Source organism: Suricata suricatta, chromosome 2 (genome assembly GCF_006229205.1).
Source record: "Suricata suricatta isolate VVHF042 chromosome 2, meerkat_22Aug2017_6uvM2_HiC, whole genome shotgun sequence".
Lineage (NCBI taxonomy): Eukaryota > Metazoa > Chordata > Mammalia > Carnivora > Herpestidae > Suricata > Suricata suricatta.
In genome coordinates, this window is record NC_043701.1 from 1,291,715 (window position 1) to 1,300,221 (window position 8,507).

The 8,507-nt window shown below is 56.8% G+C and overlaps 1 protein-coding gene across 2 annotated transcripts in view; it reads right to left on the reverse strand.

Annotated features, from left to right (window-relative positions):
• Positions 1-2,897, reverse strand: part of DNAJB6 (DnaJ heat shock protein family (Hsp40) member B6) — a 30,197-nt gene extending 27,300 nt beyond the window's left edge. For both annotated transcript variants that reach the window (XM_029920916.1, XM_029920908.1), the window contains exons 1-2: positions 2,807-2,897; positions 136-245 (exon numbers count right to left, since the gene is read on the reverse strand). In XM_029920916.1, the coding sequence (XP_029776776.1) occupies positions 136-245; positions 2,807-2,871 (175 nt within the window). In that variant the 5' untranslated portion in view covers positions 2,872-2,897. The remainder of the gene's footprint in view (positions 1-135; positions 246-2,806) is intronic.
• Between the last annotated feature and the right edge of the window lie 5,610 nt (positions 2,898-8,507).

The following is an 8,507-nucleotide window of genomic DNA, read 5'->3' on the forward strand; positions in this document are numbered from 1 at the left end:
AGTGTCCACCAGGAGCAGGAGTGAAAGCTTCACAAGAAAAGGAAGAAACTCCTGCTCTCGGTGCCCCAAACCTCGAAGGCCACACCACACTCGCCGGTCCCGGGCAGAGCCCAAACCCCGGGGAGGTTAACTCACCGTCTGATAACACCTCATACGCCTCAGCCACTTGTTTGAATTTTCTCTCTGCTTCTTCTTTATTCTCGGGGTTTTTATCTGGATGCCACTTCAGTGCCAGTTTCCGGTACCTTGGAAAGAGCAGAAGGCACCGGTCACATCCATGTGCAGAAACCCAAAGGCTGTGAAGCGCTGGGAGGCGGACGGCAGCTTCTGAGCTGTGAGCCTGCAAGACGCCCGTCCATGCCGGCGGTGACCGCTTCCTCTCCCCGCGGACAAGACACACGAGCGAGCCGTCCACACAGCACGCACACACCCGCCGCCAGAGCCACCTGAGTGCTAAAACGTCCGAGGACCAAAACGTGCAGTGTGGACTCGTGGCCACGGAGCGGAGCAAGCACAGAACAGAGGAAGGCGGGGAGGAGCTGCCCGTCCTGGAGTCAAGATTCGAGGAAGGTTCCATTTAACAGTAATAATTACATGCTTTTTAAATACAAAGAAAGATAACTCTCTCTACTACATAAACATATATGGGGGCGGGGACCCAGGACCAGAGAGTCCCAGCACTTGGCAAATTGTTAACATAAGGGTGGTGCAGTTCAATTTAATTGCAGCATTTTAATCAAGGCTCTTGGCCTGAACTTAACCCAAGTGTAGTTAATGCTGGCTCTAGAACACTCGAGTGCACTTTATTTCTCTCGCCGTGGACCGAAACATGAAGCAGCAGACCAGGAGCGCCTCGGTGAGAAATGACAGACCGGGGAGCGGGCGGAGAGCGCCGTCTCGCTGCACTAGGTGTGCTCCTGAGAGCCCGCGCGGTGAAGAGACTCCGGGCTGTGGCGGGTGCGTGTTTCGAAAGCCCGCTCCATTTTTTTTAGATTCAAGGCCTAGTACGTGAAGTGTAGAGAGTATCAAATGTCGGAGCACCTGGGGGGCTCAGTTGGTTACGTGTCCCGCTTCAACTCAGGTCAGGATCTCATGGTTCATGGGTTTGAGCCCCGCGTCGGGCTCTGTGCTGACAGCTCGGAGCCGGGAGCCTGCTTCCGATTCTGTGTCTCCCTCTATGTTTGACCCTTCCTCACTCGTGCTCTGTCTCTGTCTCAAAAGTGAACTATATACGCACACGCGCGCACGCACACACACTTAAAAAAAAAAAAAGAATATCAAATGTTGGCCCTGAGACTGCAATCCGGCTCCACCCAGTAAGCAAGCGCGAGGACGGCAGGCCACCGCCTGGGGGGGTGGAGGGCACAGGCCCTGGGACGCAAACCCAGGCCATACTGCCGGTCTCCCGGGAGAAATGGGGAGGGAGGGCACAGCCGCACACAGCCACACCTCTCACACAGAAGCTTCTCTGGTCATTGGACAAGATCAAAGCCCAGAGTCCACAAAATGGACAAAGAACATGCGCCAGCCACAGACGCACGCAGTTCTGCTCATCAAAAAGAAGTAAGGCGGGGGCGCCTGGGTGACTCCCTCGGTTAAGCATGGAACTTCAGCTCAGGTCATGATCTCACGGTTCATGGGCGCGAGCCCCGCACTGGGCTCTGTGCTGACAGCTCAGAGCCTGGAGCCTGTCTGCAGATTCTGTGTCTCCCTCTCTCTCTGGCCCGCCCCTGCACGTGTGCTCTCTCTCTAAAAAGCCTGCATCTAGTCCAGGTCAGTATTCAACTGCACACTTAACGGGAAAATCTTCTCCCGTTTAATGACCGCGTTCTCTAGCTTCAGACCTCCGGCACCCTGAAGACAGTGCTCAGCCCCGTTCTCACAGGCTTCGAAGCCTGGCCGCTTGCTACTCGTGTTTAGCGTAAAAAACGCAGGCACGGCTTCCGTCGAGTAGTGGGCATACTGCTCACGCATTGTGTTTATTCGGGAAGAGTGCAATTAACTGGCTACTGCTGTTTGTGTGTGAGCTGTGCGCGGTGGGAGGGGCCCCAGGGCTGACACGGCTCAAAGGCACTTCCTGGGCCCTCCTGCTCCAGCCCCCGCAGCCGACGGACACGGCGGGCCCGCCTCACGGCTCAAGCGGCCATGCTCGGCATTTTCATTCAACACCGTGAATTTCCATCTGCAGACCGAGGAGGTCTAGCAGCACAGACTTGTTTAAGAGTAAAAACGCTGATACCTGTAACTAATTGAAAGTCACAGGCTTAGGCTCTGTAGCTATGCTAAAACCCAAAGTTTTGCTGCCCGTTAAGGTCAAATGAATGAAAAAGACCCAGGTCACCTTTGAGTGCCACCCGTGGCCTCTGCCTCGCCGCGGCTGCGGGCCAGCTCTCGCGCCAAGGCTGGGGCCGGCGACAGGGACAGTGTGCAGGGACTGCCCTGAGGAGGTCACGGCAGCACGCCCTACGAGCACCAGGTGCGCAGTCAACCCCACTCCAAAGTCAGCGTCAGCGCTGTCCGGGGTTATTTTGCATCCTCAGTGTCTGACCTACTTTAAGCAGCATCAGGTTCCACTGACCCAAGGCAACTCCCACAGGAAGCCAAGTGCCCTTCTCCTCCCTCAATGCCCAGCGACAGGCTGGGCCCTGGCTGAGAAAGCACCATTGGTTTAACTGCTCCGTCTGAAGGTAACATTACAGAGCAGCATTCAAACCCCGCTACACCGGGGAGCATCACCCCACGAGGCCGACCGCCGCCCCGCCCAAGCGCCGCGCACAAACTTGGTACTAAACACACAGCTACTTACGCCTTTTTAATGTCCTCAGCCGACGCATGTCTCTGCACGCCCAGAACTTCATAGTAATCCACCATGGTTTACCAGGCTGCTGGCGGGAGTCCTGCAATTAGAAACCCATGGTCAAGGACACGGTTCATCGTGGGGGTAGGAGCACAACGGAAGCAGGAGGGCAAGGCACCTCACCAGAGCACCTGCCACTAGCCTGGCAGGTGAGGCCCTCATCTGGGAACAGACTCCAAGATTCATGCCCTAGACCCTTCTCGATATGGAATAAAGGCTGTGAGGGGCGCCTGGGTGGCTCGGTCGGTTAAGTGTCGACTTCAGCTCAGGTCATGATCTCATGGTTCATGGATCTGAGCCCCACATCGGGCTCTGGGCTGACGACTAGCTCAGAGCCTGGAGCCTGCCTCAGATTCTGTGTTTCCCTCTCTCTCTGTTCCTCCCCTGTTCACACACTGTCTCTCAAAAATAAAGCCCCCAAAAATAAATAAAACAAAAGCTCTGAGAGCAGACGCTCAGTGCCTACTTGGCCGGCAGCTGGCAGGCCCCTGGTGGGCACCCGGTCCTCCTGCCGGGCCTGCTCTGGGACCTTCGGTTACCTGGGTTACCCCTTCACTCAGTGCAGGCCGGTGCCAGGCGTTGGCAAGACCGCACTGCCACCAGAAGGAACACGTCGTCCCTGCCCGGGGCAAGCACGCCGACACCGCCTACAGCTTGTAGCTGTCACTGGGGCCAGGCTGATGGGCCCCGAAATCCCTGTCCAGAGTGGCTGGGAAAGGAAATGGAAAAGTCTCCTGCCGATGGCAGCTGCTAACCGCACCCCAAGGCGTCAGTCCCCGCCAGGCTCCCCCTCGGACCACGCCTTCGGTGGGAACTAGCAGCAGACTCTTGCTTCGTGGTCTCTGCCACTTCACAAGGCAGTGAAAACCCACGCCGCTGCTACCACCGCAGACTGGGGCGCGGCGCAGACTTCAGCTCCGGTCATGGTCTCACGAATCGTGAGCGAGCGCTGGCAGCTCGGAGCCTGGAGCTGCTTCGGATTCTGTGTCTCCCTCTCTCTGCCCCTCCCGTTTGCGCGCTCTCTCTCAAAAATAAACATAAAAAAAAAATTAAGATGGGAAACCTAAGGGATTCACTTTTTACTTTGATTGGCTCAAAGCACTTCATCCAACTACTGACCAGGAACTTACACAGAGCAGGCCGGAGGGACTTCGCCCAGGCGAGCAAGGCCCTGGGCCAGGCTACCCCACCCACAACCGCAGCTGGGCTTTCCGCGCACTGCCCCCCAGGAACTACCAGGCTTCCGGGACAGAGCTGACTGCGAGCGCGCGCACGCCGTCCGTCTCGAGGCCCCAGGGCGAAGGCAGGACGACGCCCGACTAGAAGTCCCTCCGCTGCTCAAGACAAGGCGCCTGCACAGCTGTTCCAACCCTGGGAGCCCGCGGGAAAGAACGGCTAGTACTCCTCGGTGACTCAGCGCCCTGGCGTGCCAAGCTGTTTACAAAGAAGGTCCACACACAAAGGGTCAGGGAGAAGCACGCAGGAACTCCTGTGACCAGCCCGGGTTCAACACAAAAATCCCTCGGAAACACCACCGGAGGGGCGCGGGGCGGCCGACTCGATTTGGGCTCGGGCCACGGTCTCACCATTTGGGAGTTCGGCCCGTCAAAGGGCTTTGTGCTGCCAGTGCAGAGCCTGCCTGGGGTTCTCTCCCCCCTCTCTGCCCCTCCTCTGCTCCCACTCTCGCAAAATGAATACACTTAAAAAAACTTTAGAAATGTTAGATAAACTCCAGCATAGGCATCTAAAGAAAGCTGAGCTCCCAGAAAGAAGAGGCTCAAGTGCCAAAAACTCTCTGGGTGTTCACACAAGTGGTAATGACCTTGAGATGGAGAATGGCGTGGAGGGGGGGGGAGGAGGGGTCCTATTTTCAGGCCAGGTCTTGCTTTTGAGGCACAGGAAGCCAGTGGACACAACAAAGACCCCCCCCCCCCGCCACACACACACACACACACCGTGGCTCTCCAAGGCTGCAGTCACAAGGTGGGGAAGGGAGACTCCGATGGCCGCAGGGGGAGGCCCCCAGCGCCCAGCCAGAGGTGCAGCACGGCGCCTGGTTTTACCGTCCTTGCTCCACGCTCTTCACAATCAGCCAGTACCACCCCCGGATGGTGCAGCAAATAAAGGCTCCCTACAGAAAAAAGTATCTCTACACTCTAAGTCACAGGGGTCCCAGCGGAAAACATAACCCCCGGGGAGCACCAGGAGAGCACAGGAGTGAGTGAGGACCCGCCGAGAGTCTGAACGCAGGGGGCTCCTCGGTGGCTGGGTCGGCTCAGGTCATCACCTCACACTTCACGAGCCCCACATCGGGCTCACCGCTGTCAGTACAGAGCCTGCGTCCGATCCTCCGTCACCGCCCCCACCCCCGTACCTCCCCAGGTCATGCTTGTTCTCAAAAATAAACATGTAAGAATTTTTTAAAAGAGCCTAAAATAGAAACTTGAAAAAGAACATATAAAAAGAGGATTCGTGAAATAATCACAATAATGAATAGGAAACCACAATGGGGCAGGGGAGCAATCTGCTCTGGGAAATGATGGAATCATTGCAAAGGACACTGAGATTTAGATGCAGACTAAAGAGAGATCAAGGGGGAGTCTGGGCGGCTCAGTTGGTTAAGCCTCCGAATTTGGCTCAGGCCATGATTTTGCTGTTCCTGAGTTCAAGCCCCACCCGGCGTGGCTCAGAGCCTGAGCTGTTTTGATTCTGTGTCTCCTCTCTCACCCCTCCCCACTCGTGCTCTTCCTCTCAAAATGAATATTTAAAAAAAATTCTTTAAAAAAAAAAAGGGAGAAGGGCGCCTGGGTGGCTCATTCGGTTGAGCGTCTGACTTGGGCTCAGGTCGTGATCTTGCGGTTCGTGGGTTCGAGCCCCGCGTCAGGTTCTGTGCTGACAGCTCAGAGTCTGGAGCCTGTTTCAGATTCTGTGTCTCCCTCTCTACCCCCCCCCCTACTCAACCTGTTTCTGTCTCAAAAAAATAAAGGGAGGAGGGAAGAGTTCAAGGGCCTGTGATGTGGAAGTGACACCTGAGCAAACTGCCAGGAAGTCCAGGTGGGGGGCGGGCGGGGGGGGGGGGGGGACAAGAGGGCGCAGCACACACACAGGCCCGCAGGAAGTCCAGGTGGGGGGACGAGAGAGCGCAGCACACACAGGCCCGCTGGCTGAGACAGGGAGGATGCAGGAGGCGCCGCTGCCACCCCACCCCAGGAGGGAGAGCACCCAGCACGGCCAGCTCACGCTCCCTCTCGGGAGGTGCCCTGTGGCCAAACTGCTGCTATTCAGGGTGTACTGCAAGGCGCTCCCAGACGCACACACTCTGCCAGATGAGGGCCATCAAGGGAAGGAACACATCCGTCACCTTACAGGGCACCGCACCGTCTGAGGGGACAGTGCTAGCTAATGCTCAGCCAGCCGCCAGCACCGTGTGCCACACGCACCGGGCTTCAGGCACATGCCCGTCCGTGCGAGTCTGGACCCCGGCAGACACAGCGCCCTGCTGCCCTCCCCAAGCCCAGTGATCCCTCCTGCACAGTCTCCACGGGGCTCGGCTTCCTTGGGTCGCACACTTAGGACCAGGCGGTACGCGTGTCTGGCTTAGCTCACGCAGACGCCCTGCAGGACCATCCGTGTGGTCACACGCAGGATTTCCTTCCTTCTTAAGGCTACTGTTCCAGGGGTGCCTGGGTGGCTCAGTCGGTTAAGCCTCCGACTTCGGCTCAGGTCAGATCTCACGTTCGTGGGTTCGAGCCCCGCATCAGGCTCTGTGCTGAGTGCTCAGAGCCTGGAGCCTGCTTCCAGTTCTGTGTCCCCTTCTCTCTCTCATGCTCTCTCTCTGTATCAGAAATAAATAAAACATTAAAAAAAACTTTTTTAAAGGCTACTGCTCCACTGACAGCCACCGTGTGCGGGTCCCTCCGGTGCCTGGGAGGTGTGCGGCGGCAGGGTCACCGGGGGCGGGGCCGGCAGCTGCTGAGGAAGAGTAGCCCAGGAGACCACCTGCCAGAGGTGCTCACAGAGCCGAGCAGGTGGGAGCGCCTGGGCGGCTCAGTCAAACTTCGGTTCAGGGCAGGATCTCACGGTTTGTGGGTTTGAGCCCCGCCTCTGGCTCCGGGCTGAGCGCCAGCTCAGAGCCTAGACCTGGCTTCGCAGTTTCTTTCTCTCTGCCCCTCCCCCGTTCACGCTATCTCTCAAAAATAAATAAGTGCATTAAAAAAAAAAAGTGCAGGGCTTGGTCACACCCCGTTAAAGGCCTCGGAGCCACCAGAAAACCAGAGTCACAAACATGCTCACCGCAAGAAAGACAGTATGACTGCGATGCAAGCCACGTGGGGGTGGGCCGACTGCGCCGCAGAAACCGAGCCCGGGCGCCCGGGGGGCTCAGCTGGTTGAGCGCCCGACTCGTGACTTCCGCTCAGGCCGTGGTTTCGCGGTCGGTGAGTTCAAGCCCTGCGTCGGGTGCTCTGTCAGCGCAGATGCTGCTTGAGATTCGCTCTCTTCCCCACCCTCTGACCCTCTCCCACGCTCGCTCTTTTTCCAAAAACAATAGTAAATAAAAATAAAAAACCTCTTCTCCCTTTTAAGAAGTAGTTTTATAGCTGTTAAAAAGTTATTTACGTGTTGTTTTTATAGGCACATCTTTTTTCAAGTGAACACGGCCCCCAGCACGGGGCTCGAACTCATGACCCCGAGATCAAGAGGCGCCTGCCCCACCGCCGTCGCCGCTGCTGTTGGCCAGGGCAGCCCCTCACCCGGTGCCGGCCCAGCCCAGGGCTGGCACTCAGGGCTCTGAGGTCAAGACCTGAGCTGAGATCAAGACTTGAGTGCTTAACCGACTGAGCCCCCCAGGCGCCCCTAAAAACATTTTTTAAAAAGACACATCCACAGTCCTACTGTTAACCAGACAGAAAGTTAGCTTTTAAGATCTGGGCATTTATCCAACTCCTTGTAGTTAACATAAACCAGAGCCCATCAGCTGACCATGCGAAAGCCCACGTTCTGGGGGCGCCTGGCTGGCTCAGTCCTCAGGAGTATGCAAGCCTTGATCTCCGGTCCTTTGTCTAGTGTAGATATTACTTGGAAGTAAAATCTGGGGCGCCTGGGGGGCTCTGTCAGTTAAGCATCCGACTTCAGCTCAGGGCATGATCTCCAGGTTCATGGGTTCGAGCCCCACATCGGGCTCTGTGCTGACAGCTCGGAGCTGGAACCTGCTTCAATTTCTGTGTCTCCCTCTCTCTCTACCCCTCCCCCTTCTCTCTCTCCCCCAAAATAAACATTAAAAAAAGGCCTTTGGTCAAAGGAAACTAGACATGTTTAGGTGAAGGATCAATCTGACCACATGATGGAAGAGGTACTCAGGATGCACAGATTCTCCCGTGCAGCAGCTCGAGGTCAGAGGGCTAAGAACCCAAGGGGGCCTGTGGGGGCTCAGTCGGCTGAGTCCCACTCCTGACAACCTGCTCTGGTTGTGATCTCAACTCTGCTTGGGATTCTCTCTCCTTCGCTCTGTGCCCCTCCCCCACTCACAAGGGCAGTACTCTCTCTCCCCAAATACACAACATTAAAAAGAAGTCTCCTGCCTGGTAGTTGCCACATTCAAAGCACACCACCGAGTCAGTGACCGCAGCCAAATGCTCTCAGAACTACGGGC